This window comes from Eubalaena glacialis, chromosome 16 (genome assembly GCF_028564815.1).
Source record: "Eubalaena glacialis isolate mEubGla1 chromosome 16, mEubGla1.1.hap2.+ XY, whole genome shotgun sequence".
NCBI lineage: Eukaryota > Metazoa > Chordata > Mammalia > Artiodactyla > Balaenidae > Eubalaena > Eubalaena glacialis.
The window spans coordinates 14,701,704-14,722,751 of record NC_083731.1 but is presented as its reverse complement, the minus strand read 5'-3'; the positions used below and the strand labels follow the sequence as shown (position 1 = coordinate 14,722,751).

Below are 21,048 nucleotides of genomic sequence, written 5' to 3'. Positions count from 1 at the left end.
TTCCACTTTTTATGTGTTTGTCTCCAGGGCGCAGTGTTGGTTGATTAGAGAGAGAGACTCTGTAGACACTGTGCAATGTGTAAAGGTCCCAGGAAATCATTCAGGAGGCAGCCAGGGATAGAATGTTTAAGAGCGTAGACTGAGTGTCAATATGACCTACATCTTTATTCCTGTTCTGCCTCATACGAGTGTGTGACCTTGATGAAGTCACTCGGCTTCCAAGCTTCAGAGTCCTCCTCATTCTTAAACCAGGTCTAGGAACTACTGCCACACAGATTTGCTGTGAAGATGTAAGTGGGTGTGAAAACACTTGTGGCCCATGCCTGGTTCTTGGGAACACTCAGTCGATAGGAACTATCATTGTTCTTAAGGATCAGGGCACTAAACTTTTAGGTATTATTTCTACTTATATAAAAAGAGTAACACATTCTGGACTGACTTTGCTCTTTAATTTCTGTTAATGTTTTTGTGATCCTTGGTGATTTTCTTTATATTTATTGCTTATAATAAAAACCAAATTGTTTGCATCAGGATTGCAGCCTATATGGGCATTCAAATATGGGTAACACTATGAAAAGTTGTATTCTCCAAATAACTCACACATGCTAAAGAGTATAAACATAAACCTATGTTATTTAATATACAAAATTATTTCTAAAAAAAAAAACCAAATTGTTTATATAAATTTAAAGAGTAAAGCAAAAAAAAAACACAGTAGGAGTTTTGGGGAAAAGCATTAACAGAGAAATGTATCTAATATTTTCTACCAAGAACAAGAAGAGAGAATATCACTTTTTTGTATTCTTTTGATTTCTGGCTCCCCTCCTACCAGGTTCTTTCCTGACTACCACCCTGTACCCACCTGTACTTTCCAGTTCCCCACCAAGACCTCCGGCATTTTTTTCTCATCCCTGCCCACATTCTCGACTATATTCTTCCTCTCCTTGAAGACAGGGCCTGTGTCTCTCATTTCTGTTGCTCTAGTGCTTGTTGCAGGCCCTGACAAGTTACACAAGTATTAATAATTCCTAACAATCGCAGAATCCTTAACACGTTTTAGCCTCTTTTCCTACCATCTGCCACTTAATCCTCACAATTCTCTCATCATCCTTATCTGACAGATTTAAAAACCAAGGCATTGTGAGCTTACCCCACTCACCAAGTAAGCAGCAGAGCCAGGATTCAAATTGTGTGTGTGTGTTTGGTTTTTTTAAATTGAAGTATAGTTGATTTACAGTGTTTCAGGTGTATAGCAAAGTGATTTTATATTATATATATAAAAGTTATATATACATAAATTTTTCAGATTCTTTTGTAATATAGATTATTGCAAGATACTGAATATAGTTCCATTTGCTACAAAGCAGGACCATGTTTATCTATTTTATATATAGTAGTGTATATTTGTTAATCCCAAATTCCTAATTTATCCCTCCCCATCACTTTCCCCTTTGGTAACAATTAGTTTGTTTTCTGTGTCTGTAAGTCTATTTCTGTTTTGTAATTAAGTTTATTTCTATCATTTTTTTAGATTCCACATATAAGGGATATGTGATATTTGTCTTTCTCTGTCTGACTTACTTCACTGAGTATGACAATCTCTAGCTCCATCTGTGTTGCTGCAAATGGCATTATTTCATTCTTTTTTATGACTGAGTAATATTCCAGTGTGTGTGTGTGTGTGTGTGTGTGTGTGTGTGTGTGTGTGTGTGTATTGTTTCTATGTCTTCGCTATTGTAAGTAGTGCTGCTGTGGACATTGGACATTGGGGTACATGTATCTTTTTGAATTAGGGTTTTCATCTTTTCTGGATATATGACCAGGAATGGAATTTCTGGATCATATGTTTACTCTTTTTTCAGTTTTTTAGGGAACCTCCATACTGTTTTCATAATAGCTGCACCAATTGACATTCCCACCAATGGTGTAGGAGGGCCCCCTTTTCTCCACACCATCTCCACCATTTATTTTTTGTAGACTTTTTAATGATGGACATTCTGACTGGTGTGAGGTGATACCTCATTGTAATTTTGATTTGCATTTCTCTAATAATTAGTGACATTGAGCATCTTTTCATGTGCCTGTTGGCCATCTGTATGTCTTCTTTGGAGAAATGTCTGTTTAGATCTTATGCCTATTTTTTGATTGGGTTGTTTGGTTTTTTGATATTGAGCTGTATAAGTTGTTGTATATACAGAAATCTGTTGCATTTCTATACACTAACAACAAAATATCAGAAAGAGAAATTATGGAAACAATCCCATTTACCACTGCATCAAAAAAAAAAGAAAGAAAACCTAGGAATAAACCTACTTAAGGAGGCAAAAGACCTGCACTCCAAAAACTATTAAGATTCTGATGAAAAAAATGGAAGACAACACAGATGGAAATGTGTACTGTGTTCTTGGATTGGAAGAATCAATATTGTTAAAATGACCATACTACCAGAGCAATCTACAGATTTAATGCAATCCCTATCAAATTACCAATGGCATTTTTCACAGAACTAGAACAAAAATTTTTTTAATTTGTATGGAAACAGAAAAGACCCTTAATAGTCAAAACAACCTTGAGAAAGAAGTAAGAAGCTGGAGGAATCACACTCCCTGACTTGAGGCTACACTAAAAAGCTACAGTAATGAAAACAGTATGGTACTGGCACAAAAATCATATCCATAGATCAGTGGAACAGAACAGAAAGCCCAGAAATAAAACCACACACTTATGGTCAGTTAATCTAAGACAAAGGAGGCAAGAATATACAATGGAGAAAAGACAGTCTCTTCAATAAGTGGTACTGGGAAACCTGGACAGCTACACATAAAAGAATGAAATTAGAACATTCTCTAACACCATATACAAAAATAAACTCAAAATGAATTAAAGACTATTAAACACCTAGAGGAAAACATAGGCAGAACACTCTTTGACATAATTCGCAGCAATATTTTCTTGGATCTCTTAGAGTAATGGAAACAAGAACAAAAATAAACAAATGGGACCTAACCAAATTTAAAGGCTTTTGCACAGCAAGGGAAACCATGAACAAAATGAAAAGACAACCTACGGAATGGGAAAATATATTTGCAAATGATGCAACCCACAAGGGATTAATTTCCAAAAATATACAAACAGGATTCAAATTTAATTTACGGAGATTTCTAACTCCATAACCTGAGAAGCTAACCACTCTGCTAATGACTTCAACGCACTGTTGACCACTGACACAATAGAACTGCTTCATATCATGACTTCAAGTGTGTGTGCATGTGCGCACATATAGAGAGGAACAAAAATTTCACAAAACAATATTACTCTTGCTCTGTACTCTGATATTTTCTATTATATCAGTTCTATTCTAGTTCATATAAAAGACAAAATGATGGTCATGAGGTACAAAATTGACATCATGATCCATTGGATGCACCTGCAGTTTGACAAACACCACCCCTCACTGTCCCCCTGTTGGGCTGGGCTCTTGGTCCATGTTAGCATCACACCAGGAGCTTCATTGTTGTTCCAGATTCTCATAGCAGCCCCACAGGGTTTGCCCTGTTTTCCAGTTAGGGAACTGAGTCTTGAGGAGTTTAATAACTTACCCTGAGTCAAATAGCAGTAGAATCAGAATTTAAAACTGTCTGACTCCAAATTTATTTTTTTTCAATAAATGTTTGTTGAACTTAATGATGTTCTCATCAGATATTTTCCCCATTTTTCCTACCACCCCATTCAAAATGATTCTCCAAACCATAACAAAAGTGAGTAAGTATAGAGCAAAGGTGGAAGATACTACTCCTAATGCTTTGTCCCTCATTTGGAGAGTATCAGTTTAGAAATGTATTATTCACTTATATGTCATGGGCTAATAAGTGTCAGGAGAAGACACTCAAAATCTTATCCTCCAGAGCCAAGAGCGCTTTCTCTTTACAATGTCTAGCTGGCTGCAGAGGTGGAGAAAGTCTGGTCGTTTGGTTACTTGAAGTTACTTATCTAAGTGCAGAAAGCTTACATCCCTCTTCTCCTAAAATGAGTAGGAAGCAGTGTTGCATGTGTCTCAACACCCTGATTTAGGGAACCTAAGAAACTGCGAGCAAACTGCAGAGGGGGAGCCCAGTGCTGTTTCTTTGAGTTGCCCCGCTTAGGTGGGCCAGGCCTCCATCATCTTCCCTGGCTCCCTGTGATCCTGGGAGCAGCAGCGAGCTTCCAGGATGTTCTCTCTCCCAGGCTCATTGCCATCACTATTGACCCCACCATGAGCATGTCAGAATTGGGGGAGATGTGATAGCAGCAAAGACCTGCATAGGAACCAGAGGCAGGAGAGTGGTAACAATCAGTCTTGGAGTCCTGAGGGGGAACTTTCAAAAACAAGTACTGTATTTGTAAGAATGAACTCTTCAAACTGTGTTTAAAATTTCAGGAATAAGCAAAAAATGGAAGCACTTCCTAGGTAATTTCCTTAAACAAAACAGGTAGATGAAATATATGCAGCATTTGTGCTCACCATCTGAAGTAATTAAGTATGTTCCCCAGAAAGAACACCAAGGTGAGATTATATTCAGGGAGTAGCCTGCTTACCTGAAAGGATCTGGAAAAATGGATTTCAAAACTTCTTTGGATGATCCTCTACACCTAGAGGCCCTTGTCCTCTTGGCACAAAGAAAATGTTTTCAGTTGAAGAGGGATTCCATGCAAATTCAGTATTTATGATTGCAGCCCAAGGGTTGACACAGATCAGCAGCCATCATCTTTATCATGATTAAACAGATTGATATTTTGTATTTAACAGGTTTTATTTTAAATCAAAGCAAAAACTAAGTATTTTTTTAAACAGCCCACTCTGCTCTTTTGGTATTTACATTCCCTGAGTTTTCTTCAGTAGGTTAAAGAAGGTGAACCACAGCTGTCTCTTTAAGACTTCTCCCTGGTTACCTGGTTTTATTTCCCTTTTTTTCTTGTTGCGAACAAAACTGAAAGGAGAGGCGGATGTGCTTTTACTAGTAAAGATATACAACTGGATTCTAGTCTAATGCAGTCAGCCCTTTGTCTCTGACACTGAAGTCTTCATTAAATCCCTTGGAACTGCTCCCTGGAGCCCCTGAAAGAGAACTTAATGGGACTTAAATTCTTTTTCCTTTGTTGGCAAAGAATCTTCTTTTCTTCTGAGTATGGATGATGATCAGTTCATTCAGAGGCTATACGATTTAAAAAAGGAAAGCAAGAGGGAAACCAAGATTTAAAGTGATTTCAGATGATTCCCTCATTCTTGAAACAGGTACACTAGTTGACCCTTCAATAAGGTCCTCCAATTAGAAATGAGAACATACCTCTTAGGAAACAGCAGCAGTAGCTGCTTTTGATGATAGATTTTAATAAAGGGCAGTTTCCCAGTTTGGGACTGGAATAGGGCAAACTGTCGTGTATTATCTGCTTAATTTGTAACCACTTGTACTGCTTTTGCCTTGATCCCAAGTTGTTTTAAGCTTAGAAGGTTAGTGGGTAGGGTTTCTTTTTAAGATAATGAGGGTCTTGTCTTCCAGCAGAGTATACAAAAGATCCAGTAAGACTACAGTTTTCAGTCTTGCAGTTGTGTTGAGGGATGATCAATTTACTACATTAAATGCTCTAATTTAGGGTGGCCATTTTTGGGTCACATGCCTAATATGAACTTGTGTTATGTTAGTAACAAAGGAAAAAATTACTACTGAATATGGCACAAAGGATTAAATTAGAGAAGTGTAAACTTTAAACTATGATGAAAACAGTTTTGAAGCTAGTGCTCCATTTAAAATATTACATTGAATAAGAGTATTTGTTTTCCTGACTCTGCTGTGCCAGCTAACTCTTATTAAATGAGGTTTAATTGTTTACCTTCAGAAAAAAAATATACATGGACCAGTAAATTTAGTGTATATTTACATGAAGTTTGTGTGTCCTACCATAAATCGCTACACTGAAGTGTTCTGCCTGTACTTATTTATAAGATTAATTTATTAACTTCATTGCTTAGAAGTGGGTAATTTAAATAATCATATCTATCAGAAATGATCATTAATTTGCCCTTATCTGCAGTATGTGTCCACTGTGAGCACTTTTATTACCTTTTGAAGATAACATAATGGTCTCTTATTTGGCAAGTGATGAAGGTAGAATGAGTAGAAACCAAAATGAACACCATGCATAAAATACATTGACATATTTAAACGGACATTTTTCAAAAATTGCCTGCTGGCTTTAAAGAAAAGTATAGCTTCAATCAGTTGATGTTATAATAAATCATTCTTTTTTTTAAATTGAAGTATAGTTGATTTACAAAATTGTGTTAATTTCTGCTATACAGCAAAGTGATTCAGTCATACACACACACACACACACACACACACACACACATTCTTTTCTATATTCTTTTCCATTATGGTTTATCACAGGATATTGAATATAGTTCCCTGTGCTATACAGTAGCATCTTGTTGTTTATCCATTCTACATATAATAGTTTGCATCTGCTAACCCCAAGCTCTTAAGCCATCCCACCTCCCCCTTGGCAACTGCAAGTCTGTTCTCTATATCTCTGAGTCTGTTTCTGTTTCAGATAAGTTCATTTGTGTCATATTTTAGATTCCACATATAAGTGATATCATGTGGTATTTGTCTTTCTCTTTCTGATTTACTTCACTTAGTATGATAATCTCTAGGTCCATCCATGTTGCTGCAAATGGCATTATTTCATTCTTTTTTATGACTGAGTAGTATTCCATTGTATATATGTACCACATCTTTTTTTTTTCAGAAATTTATTTATTTTTAACATCTTTATTGGAGTATAATTGCTTTACAATGTTGTGTTAGTTTCTGCTGTATAACAAAGTGAATCAGCTTTATGTATACATATATCCCCATATGTCCTCCCTCTTGAGTCTCCCTCCCACCCTCCCTATCCCACCCCCTAGATGGTCACAAAGTACCGAGCTGATCTCTCTGTGCTATGCAGCTGCTTCCCACTAGCTATCTATTTTACATTTTATGTACCACATCTTTATCCATTCATCTGTCAATGGACATTTAGGTTGTTTGCATGTCTTGGCTATTGTGAATGGTGCTGCTATGAACATAGGGGGTGCATGTATCTTTTTCAATAATAGTTTTGTCTGGATATATGCCCAGAAGTGGAATTGGAACCTCCATACTGTTTTCCACAGTGGCTGCACCAACTTACATTTCCACCAACAGTGTAGGAGGGTTCCCTTTTCTCCATACCCTCTTCAGCATTTGTTATTTGTAGGCTTTTCAATGATGGCCATTCTGACTGGTGTGGGGTGGTACCTCTTTGTAGTTTTGCTTTGCATTTCTCTAATAATTAGTGATGCTGAGCATCTTTTCATGTGCCTGTTGGTCATCTGTATGTCCTCTTTGGAAAAATGTCTATTTAGGTCTTCTGCCCAGTTTACAGTTGGGTTGTTTGTTTTGTTGTTGTTGAGTAGTATGAGCTGTTTGTATATTTTGGAAATTAAGCCCTTGTCAGTCTCATCATTTGCAAATATTTTCTTCCAGTACATAGGTTGCCTTTTTGTTTTATGTTTTTTTTTGGTGTACAAAAGCTTGTAACTTTGATTAGTCCCATTTGTTTATTTTTGCTTTTATTTCTATTGCCTTGGGAGACTAACCTAAAAAAACATTGGTACGATTTGTGTCAGAGAATGTTTTGCCTGTCTTCTCTTCTAGGAGCTTTATGGTGTCATGTCTTCTGATTAAGTCTTTAAGCCATTTTGAGTTTACTTTTGTGTATGGTGTGAGGGTGTGTTCTAACTTCACTGATTTACATGCACTGTCCAACTTTCCCAACACCACTTGCTAAAGAGACTGTCTTTTCTCCATTGTATAGTTTTGCCTCCTTCGTCAAAGATCAATTGACTGTAGGTGTGTGGGTTTATTTCTGGGCTCTCTATTCTGTTCCGTTTATCCATAGTCTGTTTTTATGCCAATACCATGCCATTTTGATTACTGTAGCTTTGTAGTATTGTCTGAAGTCTGGGAGGGTTATGCCTCCTGCTTTGTTCTCTTTCCTCAGGATTGCTTTGGCAATTCTGGGTCTTTTATGGTTCCATATAAATTTTAGGAGTATTGGTTCTAGTTCTGTGAAAAATGTCATGGGTAATTTGATAACAATTGCCTTAAATCTGTGGATTGCTTTGGGTAGTATAGTCATTTTAACAATATTAATTCTTCCAATCCAAGAGCTTGGGATAGCTTTCCATTTCCTTGAATCATCTTCAGTTTCCTTTATTAATGTTTTCTAGTTGTCAGCATAAAAGTCTTTCACCTCCTTCATCAGGTTTATTCCTAAGTATTTTAATTTTTTTTTTGATATGATTTTAAAAGCGATTGTTTTTTTACATTCCCTTTCTGATATTTCACTGTTAGTGTAAAGAAATGCAACCAATTTCTGTATGTTAATCTTGTGTCCTGCTACCTTGCTGAATTCATTTATCAGTTCTAGTAGTTTTTGTGTGGAGTCTTTAGGGTTTTCTATATATAGTATCATGTCTTCTATATATAATGACAGCTTTACCACTTCTCTTCCAATTTAGATACCTTTAATTTCCTTTCCCTGTCTGATTCCTGTCTAAAAAATCATTATTTTCGTTCAACTTTTTATTGAAATTTTACTGATTTTGAAATACATATTTGGCATATCATAACAAAGAGAAATATTCTTATTTACTAAACTATGTTCTTCCATCTAATACTGCTAAATAAACAAGCGTAATTGCCCAATATGTCCTTTTAGACTGACAGTATAGACTTAAGTGGGGACCCTTATTGCAGTGGGAAATCCTTAAACTTATTTTTTTTTCTTCTTATGACAATTAGAAGTGGTTTGATGATAATTAGCAGGACCTCTTTAAGGCCTAAAGAGTGTCTGAGGGCTCTGATTAAAGCTCAGAATGAAGCAGCTGCAGGCATTGGTCAGGGGCTCAGAAGTGAGGGACTCCTCTTTCTGCAAAGAATGCCACTTTCGTCCTCCAGTCGTTGGGGAGCTTCATCCCCTTTGAGGAGTTTCCTAAAGAGAAGGTGAGGGAGGTGACAATAGAGAGAGGCTTTGATTATGAAATAGGTGATACCAACTATACCAACTTTAAGTGGGTATCCCTGTTCTCTTGAGCCACAAAAACCACCCTTCCAAACGTGCTGATACTGTGAGCCCATTCATTGCTCAAGAAGGTCTATCTTTTAAAAGCAAAGAGAGGTTTTTTTTGTGGATTAGCTCAGGTAACGCCTCTACAGAGTGTACTTTGAAAACCAGGTGGACACTTCAAACCTTAGACCTCTTACAGGAAGTAAATTTGCTCTATGAGAGGCGCCTGAAGGAAAAAATGTGATGGGCAAAGAAACATTCTTGTCATTATTATAAGCAAAGAGACCCTGTCTCACTTCTCCCAGTTGGGCTCAAAGCTGGTTCATTAACCTGGCCTCTTTCAGGCCCTTTATCTCCTGAAACACCAGTCCTTGAAGAGGCCCTCATTTGGGCCCCAGAGTAGAATTCTGCCCATGGTTTAGAGCATTGGGGGGAAGGTGAAGGAGAGTCAGAGGAGAGGGAGGAATATTGGGGACCAGCCTCCCCTTGACCGGCCACGTCATTTGTGTAAACCTCATGGAAACAGCTAAAGGAAGAGAAATCGCTTGCATCTTAGAATGCTAGAGGTAATAATTACAAGGAATAAAAAGTTTTTATAAAAATCTAAGTAAAATGATGGTTATTCCCCTGACAAGGAATTCTTACCTTTGCTTACATGGTTGCTTAATCTTTGATCCTAAATTTGCGAGTTTTAAGGGAGACCTTAAATTTGGCTCCAGGGATTTTTCAGTTCAATTCAATAATCATTTTGAAATGTCATATGCCCAGTGATTTTCAGTGCTTTGGAGGCATACTGTCCACTTAATCAACTCTGTGCAAATAAAGCTCCCTTTATAATGTCTTTTTAATTTTGGATTTTGCTCAGGGATACATCTTTTTTGGTGGCACACCATGTGTCTTCTGCATCCATTTCTCTCACCAGACTTAAAACTAAGACAATAGGGAAAGAAGGTACAGGAGGCTCTCTGAGTGTCATTCTTCATGGGCAGAGAAAAGAAATGTCTGCCTTCTTCATCTTTCTTCTCAGGCTTTTGTGAAGTGAGGAGGAATAGTCCAGCCCCAAGACCAGGCAGGATTTGAGGCTGGTGATTCCAAGCAGTTCCCGGGCACTTGTGGAAGAGTCAGATCTCTTCTTGTTCCCACATGTGTGCATCACACTGTTCTATCCCCTTCACTGAAAGGAGCCAACTGGGCTCTTCTCTGCTGCCCATATTCTTGTGCCCTGGCTTATTAGAGCCTTCCAGAAGAAAACTTAAATGACCTGCATAAGCTTATGTACAAGATTCTCTCTTGAAACCCAGAAAGGCATATATTTCCAGAGTAATTTCCTTGTGGTTCCTCTCAAAGCAGATGAATAGGAAAAGCTTTTTAAATTAAAACAATTTTATTATGGCTCATGTCACAGTGGGTTTCAGGTTATCCTGCCCTTGCAGTTTGTAATGATGTTCTGTGAGGCCTGTCATCTTGATGCACAGGTGAGGTAACGTGGGGAACAGCTGATGCAGAATCAGAGGCAGTATCTTCATGAACAGAGGTGCCACGGGCCCCAGTAGTCGACATTCTCTTTGAACATATGGAGATGTTCCTTTCACACATGTAGAGAGATTCCCCATCCCAGAAGGCTGTTGTACCAATGGAGGAAATATCCTAGTTCATTCTTCAGTGCCAATGTGCAAAAATTTAACAATTTTGCTTTGAGGCACAAACCTCAACTAATCATGCTGTTGGTATTTCCCAGTATCACACCAGGATTGACAATCAATTTATCTAGCTCTCTTGATGTGAAGTTCCTCAAATTAGTATATCCTCATTTTTTTTCTGAGCAGATGTTACCAGGAAGGTATTTTTAAAAAATCAAATCTTCCTTTCTCTTCTTCAACTTCTTCTTAAGATGACACATTTCCACACTTTCTTGTTAGTGTTCAATCATCCAGAAGATATTTTGGAGCATACTTTGTAGAGTGGAAAATTAATTTGGAGATACTATTTTGTAAAAAAGCATTTGCAACCTTATTAATGATTATAGGGAAGTTTGGTGGTTTGTTTTGTATTTTAATTCTGTTCTGTAAGCATTCAAACATGATGAAAAGAGTTTAAGGTAATAACATTCACTATTTTGGGGTATTTAGGAACCGGTTTTATTCACTGGAACAATGAGGAGAAATCTGGATCCCTTTAATGAGCATACGGATGAGGAACTGTGGAATGCCTTAGAAGAGGTAATTTATTGAATGTTCTTAACTTGTTAGCATCAGTATATGTGTGTGTACATTTATAGCAGCGCAGGGAATTAAGGGGAGCTTATCGGTTTAACTGACTTTATTTAGCTCCAAGGAGAACACTGATGACATGGGTACATGTGTAAATTGAAACATGTATATTAATGGTGATGAAAACCAACAAGATAATGCCTTATGATTTCATTTTAGCTTTTCCCTAGAACCCAAAGCAACTAGGTACATTATCTTGTCCTTTAGTAGAGCACTAAACCAGAAGTTATGAGTTCAAATTCTACTAAGTGACCTAGTGAATTAGTTACCTTAATTACCTTGCAATGTTCATTTTATTCCTCTGGTCTTAGGGAAACTAAGTGGAGACAATAGTAGTTTTTCATTATTAACTGAAAGATAAATGAGAACATACCAACAAAATGCTATGAAGTTTCATAAGAAAGTGTCTATAAAGGTAAATTATATAACTGGAATGTGATGATAGTTATTTATTGGCGATCACGTCCTTTTAATGCCGCAGCATGAATGCAGGTAAGAGAACCCTGGAGCTTTTGCTCAGTTTTTATATGGATCGGTTCATTTCTAGAGGATTTTCTGTTATTTGTGTCATGTTTCCCTTTGGCCCACTTCTTTGAATTTCCTCACCCTTGCGTGAAAAGGATTTTGACTTGTTAAAGTTGCTGTTGGTTTGTATATTTTGATACAAATTATTTTGTGTATTGGTCCTAGTTTTGCAAATTGATTCTACTAATGGCAGAAACTGTATCTAGACTTCTAAACCATAAACAGACTTCTAATTTCTCATAGGACCTAGCTCAGTCTTATTCTTTTTAAAAAGTAAGCACTTAATAAATAGGTACTAAATGTTTGATTGATCTCATTTCCTAGAAGTGTGGCTTATTTCTTTAAAAAAAATTTTTTTTTACACATATCCAAATGACTGTTCACATTGTTGTTTTGAATTGGTGTGTTTGTCATTTAGTGTCACCCTTCCAGGGAAGCTCTGAAATCTGTAATATATAGATGAGTTTGACTGTGAGCAAGCAGATTTGGAGGCCTGACAATTTCCTGCCAGGAATTCTGGTTTCTGAAGGTATGTCCGCACTGAGTCTTTACAAACTATCCCTCTTTCCAGCAACTGTGGGGATTTTATTTTCCTAAATCAGGCTGATTGCTTCACCTTCTCCTACTTGAGAAGCAGTGGACCTCTGATTTCATTTAAGCTTGTGAGTCTTTCTACAGTGAAATTCTAGAAGAGAAGAGGTGGGGAGAGCAGTTGACCATTAAATATAAAGAAAGAAGGATGATCCACTGCTCTTGAACTCACAGAACAGATTTAATGGTGAAATTGTGACATCTTAAAAAAAAAAACTGGAAGTACTGGTAAATTATTTTCCTATTTGTTTCCCAGCTCGAGATCTCTCTTAACAGAGTCTCAGGTAGTAAAATTACTCTAGCATTTTGGACAGAGAGGAAATGTTAATTGGGAGACAAATCCTGTAAAAAACTATCTTAGAACTTGGCCCTAACTTATACTTAATTCATCTGTAGGAGCCAAAATTTAGATAAAATTTAGTAGCCTCTCAATTCTAAAAATGATGAGGTGGTGGAAGTGGTAGACAACACTGAGATCTACCTTTATTTAAACTACATTTGGAACTTTCTGTAAAAAGAAAGAAACATGAGTTTATTTCACAAAGTGAAGTGTGTGGTTTCCATGTATTGCTTCTGGAATTAACCCTGTTACTTTACTGATACGTCTTAGAGTGAGAAATCATCCCATCATTTTGTTTCTCTAGGAATTGTTTCTTTATGACTTTTTAAAATAAAACCTACCACATCCTTTATTGAAAAACATATAAATGTCATAAAGAAATAATTCCCAGAGAAACAGAATGATGGGATGATTTCTCACTCTTAAGAGGTACCACTAAAGCAGTGAGGTCAATTTCTTTTTTTTTAATGAGGTCAGTTTTTAAGTGAACTAAAAACCCCAGTCATTGGTTAATAAATGATGCCAAACTAGACATGTGAACCCAAACTCATAGAGTTGGCCTGCAAGTGAGTGAGAGGGCACCACTATGTTTTCCTCTTTAAGAACTTCAATTAAAAGAAAAAGATGCTTTTTAAAAATTTTTTTTAGGTCCTGTTAGTTCTGTCTCCTCCTTCTCCCTTGGTGGAGATGGACATTCAGAAGGGAGACAGTCCTAATGATGGTGCCCGTCTCATCTTGGTTACTTTTCAAAATATGCTGAAATGTGTTTTTCTTATACTGAAGAATAGCCAGCTGACTGTAAACTGAAGAAAGTTCATCAGAAATTGGTGCCAATTAGGGCACCTAAAAAGCAAGGGCAGCTCTACAAATATAGCATAAGTAGTGACTGAAGAAGATGAAGCACTTTATCACTCAAAGGTTAAAAGAGCACAGTAGATAAAACTCTGGAAATGAATCATCGATGTTTTGCTTCTGTTAAAAAACAAAAACAAAACAGCTTAGATACTGGGATTTACAATTGAGAGTGCTATGTCATGTCAAAACTGTGAAGAAATCACCCAGTTATGTTATGTTCTACGTTGATACGTTGATCCTCTGTTAGGACACAAGTATGTCTCATCATACTGAAAACCAAGATACAGAAATCTGGGTATCAGCGGCCTGTGCATCAGGAACCACGTGATTCAGTCCTGGCTTTGGCGACAGGTCACATTTCCATTTCTCTGGGCCTTGTATTTAGGTGAGCAGGCTCTCCTTTTACTTCATTTACTGCTGGCTCTGCTCTACTAAAAGCTCTTCGCCATCTGCTGATTGCATTTCACTCTCTCTTTCCAGCCCACACCAGCTTTTCTTTTTGAAAAGTAAGAAGGTTCCATAAAATGTGGAAACCATCTGACATCTGTGTTAACTTCCTATGAGGGGCGTTGGCACCTGGTTGGTAGATACAGTACACGCAGTAGGTTACTTTGAAAATGTTTATGATGATAGAAATAAGGTGCCTTATAAGTTCATTTATATATTTATTTTTAAAATTTTATTTATTTTATTTTTGGCTGCATTGGGTCTTTGTTGCTGCACACGGGCTTTCTCTAGTTGCGGCGAGCAGGTTTCCCATTGCGGTGGCTTCTCTTGTTGCGGAGCATGGGCTCTGGGCACATGGGCTTCAGTAGTTGTGGCACATGGGCTTCAGTAGTTGTGGCACGTGGGCTCAGTAGTTGTGGCTCACGGGTTCTAGAGCGCAGGCTCAGTAGTTGTGGCACACGGGGTTAGTTGTTCCGCGGCATGTGGGATCTTCCCAGACCAGGGCTTGAACCCGTGTCCCCTGCATTGGCAGGCGGATTCTTAACCACTGCACCACGAGGGAAGCCCCCATAAGTTCAGTTTATCATCTTTCAGTTTTGCTATAGTTTATTATTTTCCCAAGCTCAAAAATGACCTGAAGTATTCTGTACTGAGATGTATAGTTTTTAATAGTATTATATGCTCCATTTTCCTTAAATTATAACTTTTTAAAGTGCTTTCCACAGTTTAAAGTATGATGTTATGATATCTTGGAGCCAGTTAATTGTTTAATAATATATTCCTTTTACACTTATATTTAATAAGAAAATAGTGTTATATATAAATTATTTATATGGATTTATTTTCTAATTTATAGGAACAGACATGTCACAAGAAGAGATGAACTTGTGGCTTCATTCATACAGCCAACAAATATCTACTGAGAGCTTTCTAGACAGGCATTGTTTCAGATTCTGGGGTTATCACAGTCATTAAAAGAGACAGTCTTTACCCTTTTGGAACTTAAATTCTCCTGGAGAAGATGGAAAACAAGCCAATGCATATGTAACAAAGTCTCAGTGCTGATACTTGCAAAGGAGAAAAATAAAGCAGAATATGAAGAGGGGCTAGCTGACAGCATTATTAATAATGGGCAATATCTGTTGAGCTCTTTTTATCAATCACTGTTGTAAATTCCTACACATAATGACTCATTTTATACTCTGACAATGTTAGGAGGTAAACACCTTTATTATACTATATTATAGTCTTATTTAGAGCTTAGGAAGCTAAGATAAACTTCAGGAAGTTGCCCAATTGGCAGAGCCAGGCAGGACTTATGCCCAGGCTGTCTGGCTTCAAGGCTCCAATTTTTTTGTTTTAAAATTTTCAGATCACAAGAACATGGAAGGAGTAGTATGATGAACATATATGCACCCTCACCTTGATTCACCAGCTGTTAATATTTTTCCATATTTGCTTCCTCTCTTCCATATATTTTGCTGAACTACTTGTAAGTTGTAGAAATGTTTATTAAAAGTTGGAATTCACCTTTAAATACATAAATATACACCTTGTAAGAACAAGGACATTCTCTCACATAACAAAACACAGTTTTCTAAATCAAGAAATTTAATAGTAATATCACACTATTATGTTTTCAGATTCTCCAGTTGTAACTCCTAGTTATTATTGTATTCTAATACTAAATTATACTGGGTTGGCCAAAAAGTTCGTTCAGTTTTAAGTAAAAATAAAAGACATTTTCACCAAGACCTTTATTGAACGATGAGCGAACGAACTTTTTGGCCAACCCAATAACTTGAATATATGATTATACTATAGAAAGCCTTCATATTCTTATTATTCTCATAACCATCCCTGATTCATAAATGAAGACAGAATCTCAGAAAACAGTATTTTCTGAAAAACACTGCTTCTCACAACCCTTATTCCTCATGAGGCAAATATGGACAACTGGAAGGAAAGTAAAAAACCAGATTAGTGATGAGATGCCATCCCAGTAAGGGGCAAGTGTAAAATTATTTCTTCAAAGTCAGATGTCAGTCTTAAGAAACACCAACCCACTTGCACCACAATACAAATCTTACCCTTTAGATTTTTGTACTTTTCATGCAGTCACTAAATACGAATACCATATTTAATCCTAACTCTGAATTCCCCTTTCTAGGGATTGGACTTCATCAGGAGCACAGTTCGGGATCACATTCATAAAAGTGCTCCAGCATTTAGGATGCCACGAAAATATTGCCCACTCACCCTTGGTGTTTTGTTATTTGACACTATAATTCTGTGTCCCTGCTCATTGGCCATCACTCATCAATCTGTTGGTGTCTTAATCTGAAATGTATTTACTCTTTGTTCTTTAACTTCAAATATAGCCTGAGTTTGGTTCTTGTTCTGTAGTACTTCTCCAAAATAAATATTCATTGAACTGATCCCTACCACCCAATGTACTTTCAGATTAACTTTGGAAGTTAAAAGTTTGGTTTTCTTTTTTATCTTATGATTACAGTTTTATGAAGATACATTAATATAAACACCACTTATACCCATAGTCTGGGGGAAATAAGATGTTATATTGTATCCTGTTTTTCATGAATTTTCATTCACTGCAAGACATTTTTGACATTGAAGAAAATGCACTTAACTGGTCCAGTATTTATGAGATTAAACTTGGGAAAGAACCATTACCAGAATAGGCTCCAGGATTACTAATGTATGAGGTGCAGTTTGCCATTGTTTGAATTCGTATTTTTTTAAACTTTTAGACCTTCCAAAATTGTAAAGTGCTGATAAGATTATATCTTTAGAGAACCATACTTCCTGTAATACATATATATTTTTAAGTTTCCCTTTAATGTACCAACCCATATGCAAAATGTACTTTGGTAAACTTGACTCAACCATAAAATCCTTTTAACTTTTCCATTTAAACCACACGGGAGAAATAGCTTCATTTTTTGAGAAACTTCCTTAACTAATCCTTAGGTGGGGTTTCTTGTAGGTGTCATGTGGCAGGGAAGGGGGACACTGATATTTTTCTGTCCTGACTTGACTCTACATCTTTCTCAGTGAATGCTAATTGAAAATAGCTCTCCCTATCACGTGGCTGTACGTGTAAGATACATAAGAAGTCATGAGGACTTCAAAGCTCTAATGTCTAAGAGGATTGTCTGCTTCAGTAGCGGTTTGTTTAGGAAAATGTTTTTTCTGTATCCACAGGTACAATTTAAAGAAGCCATCAAAGGTGTTCCTGGTAAAATGGATACTGAATTAGCAGAATCAGGATCGAACTTCAGTGCTGGACAGAGACAACTGGTGTGTCTCGCTAGGGCTATTCTCAGGAAAAATCAGATATTGATTATTGACAAAGCCACATCAAATGTGGACCCAAGGTATGGAGCTGAGGTCCATGAAACCTGGTATCCAAAATTTAAATGCTGTATATGGAAAACATTTAGTGATGCTGAGAAATGTTTCTAAGTGTTCTCTTTGCCCAAAAGATATCTCTTGTTAACATTAATTCCAGAAAACAAAAGAAGAAACCAAAACATGTTATATAGTGTTAATGTTGTTATTAGGTATCCTATGAGAGCTAGATTCCTAAATCCAGCTCCTGATAGTTTCAAGCAATTTTGAGGGAAGACTATTTTCCATTGTTTTATGAAAAATAGTAAATTTCCAAGACTTTTTATACTTAGTTTTTTTAGGAACAAGATTATGTCTTAAAGTATTGATTTTTTAAAACATTACAAAAATATGTGATTTTTTTTTTAAGCCTTAAGTCTGCTATTTCTGTCTTTACTGAACTAAATTCAACTTCTTTGTTTCCAGAACTGATGAGTTAATACAAAAAAAATCCATGAGAAATTTGTTCAGTGCACTGTGCTAACCATCACAAACAGACTGACCACCATTATTGACAGGATAATGGTAAGACCTTCACCTGTGGAATTTCAGTTGTTTCCATTTATGTTCAATTTTTCAACACATCCTTCCTTGTAAAACTTGATAGGGAGGAACCTCCAATAATTTAATTTTCTCTTAGTTTCTCCTCTCATTCCTGAAATAACTCAAGTACTTAACTATACTTTCAGAATGTGCTATTAAATAATATATCCAGTAATTTCATATTTTCATATTAACACATTATTGACTGGGGGATTTTTGCAGAAACTAATGCCTGTGGCCGGCGATTTGTTATGTAAGTGAATATTGAAATGTCTCTGGTCAATAATGTTCAGGTAACAAAAGACATATTATATGTCTCTGGTCAATAATGAGTTAAAAGTTTATTAAATTGTCATTTTTTTAAGATGGCCAACCATGAAAATATTCCAAACCCAAGTTATGGCTTCATATTTCAGAGAGGTAGAAGATGGTCATCTTGGCTGTGTCACAATTGTTTCAGCATTTTTGGATTCCCTTAATCAAAAAATTAGCCTTTCATTTAGACTGCCACAAGGTCGTTGGCTAAGGTTGCAGAATTTCTCAGCTGTTGCTGTCAGAGGGGAGTCCATGAGAAGAAAGGGCCTAGTGAGAAAAAGTATTTTGACAGAAAGGATTTAATATAGGAAATTTGTTACACAGGAATTGGAGGGCTAGAAAAATGGAACACTGGGGTAATAATTTTAGGAAGCAGCTACTGTGTCCTAGGACAGATCTCCAGAACTAAGAACTCAGAAGAGAGGCTCTAAAGAGTCAGTGCTCAGACCTCCAAGGAGAGGTCACTGCCTAGGTGCTGGCCATAATTGTGAGAGAGCACAATGAGGCTAGTTCTCCATGTGCTAATAGAAGCTGGGAGCTGGAGTCAGGTCCCACTGCTGAGATGATGCTGCAGGAGCAGCAGAAACCAGGTAGACCATTAGCTCTGATTCCCACCTTCAGTCTCCCTCTAGTGCCCCCTACTGACAAAACCTAACAAAGGCCAGCTGGCCAAAGGTCTTCTGAAATGTGATTTGCAGAGACCCAGCCTTTGCATCACAGATGAGAGTACAGAAAGAAAAGTGGATCAGGGGCTGAGATACTGCATATAAACAACTAGTAAGTCTCACACAGTAAATCTGGACTCTGCACACAAAGCTTGGGCCTCTGGATATCTGTCTAGTATCTTCCTTCCAGGTTTGATTGGCTTTTTCTTCCTTAGTAATTTAATATTTCCTTCCTTAGCTTTATTTCCTTCCTTCCTCCCTCTATTGCTTTTCTCTCTCATTTTCATCTTCTCTCTTTCTTTGTTCTTTCCCTGCTGAGTTTCAATAAATGTTAGGGTGTGGCTTTATAAAATGATAAGGGAATCATCCCTCAAAGGAAAAACCTTTGGCTGCATATAATCTCAAGGAATGCAGGGTATTTTAAGGTTAACCTGTAGCCTGTGACAATGAGCTTATTTCACTCATCTTATGGATGGTAACTGTTGTCAGGAGACACCACAGTGTCCAGTGAGGCTGATTCATAATGAAATAGGTAAAGAACGCCTGCATATGATGCATAAGAGGCAACAGATGCAGTTAACCAGTGAATTTGATGGTCCATAAAAAAACAGGTAATAATCAGTAATACCCAAACTTCCTTATGTTTAATGATAATGGTACTATCTCTCTTGACTTCTTAGGCAGTTTCTGGAATATCACCTCCCATCCTACTTCACATTCACTGTCAGATGGGATCATCAGTGGGGGCATTGAGTAGATAGCAGACTGTCAGCACTGAATCAGTGCGTTTAGCTTCACTCCCCCGAGTTGGACGTGCACAGGAGTGAGCCCTGGGGAGGCAGATGACAAGAGTGGGGCATCCCCAACCAAAGGGATGCTCTAGGCTCCAAGCAGTGTGTCTGGTCATCTGGACTAGAACATCACAGTAGGAAGCAGGCCTCTCCTGCAGACTTTCATGAGGGATCAGGTAACACTCCAAGATTGCAGGACAGTGACTCTTAAATTCCAGAAACGTTTAGCATCAGGCATCCTTAGTCCCTCATTTTGTTCCTTTTTTTTTTTTTTAATATTTATATACTTGGTTGCACCAGGTCTTAGTTGTGGCAGGCGGGCTCCTTAGTTGCGGCTCGCCGACTCCTTAGTTGTGGCATGCAGACTCTTAGTTGCGGCATGCATGTGGGATCTAGTTCCCTGACCAGGGATCGAATCCGGGCCCCCTGCATTGGGAGCATGGAGTCTTAACCACTGCGTGCCATCAGGGAAGTCCCTCTCATTTTGTGGTCTTGAATGCTAATTGGAAAAGTAACATTTTGGTTCTACTTTTTACCTGTCACTTTGTTGTTCTTACCTCTCAGCACTGCAGCATTGTATTTCTCAGACTATCCCCAAAAGTGTCCTTCTTCCACAATAAACGAATGATGCTGTGAAATCTACCTGTTTCAAGCCCCTTGTCAGGCATTAGAGGCAGCAGCAGAAAGATGGCTTGATCTCTAGCTCAGTTAGGGGTCCATTCAAATAAATTCTTTTCTCCTAAATGTACCCTGGAGTTTTATTTTTGGTTTTTGGTATCGCAGTCACCTTGCAATGTATGATCGGTTAGGGAAACAGTGAGGGAGGACAAAATTCGGCAGACGTGTCAGCTCTTCAGTCCTAAGTCTTATCCATCAGCACTTGATCCACGTGTGAACGTCCATAGATGTGAATCAATCAACTTTGTTGCCGTTATCAAAATATGTCCATTTGTTTAATGCTTTACTTACCAGTATCTTCTGGTAAATTTCTGTAACCTCAAATTTTTCTCTCTTGGTCAGTGTCTTTGAACAAATCTTTAACATGGTTTTACAAAGCAGTTTACATCCTGGCCCCTCCCCACCTTTCTAGTTTTGTCCTTCTCTGCTCTCCCTCTTTCCTTTACAGGTAAAACCACATTAATGGTCTTTCAGTTCTCCAAATG

General features: G+C 37.4%; 1 protein-coding gene across 1 annotated transcript in view; it reads left to right on the top strand.

The window, feature by feature from the left end:
• Positions 1 to 21,048, top strand: part of LOC133076335 (ATP-binding cassette sub-family C member 4-like) — a 214,026-nt gene that overhangs the window by 166,914 nt on the left and 26,064 nt on the right. Inside the window, 4 exon segments of the mRNA XM_061170908.1 lie at positions 11,262 to 11,351; positions 17,386 to 17,558; positions 17,998 to 18,014; positions 18,017 to 18,096. Coding sequence (XP_061026891.1) covers positions 11,262 to 11,351; positions 17,386 to 17,558; positions 17,998 to 18,014; positions 18,017 to 18,096 — 360 coding nt within the window.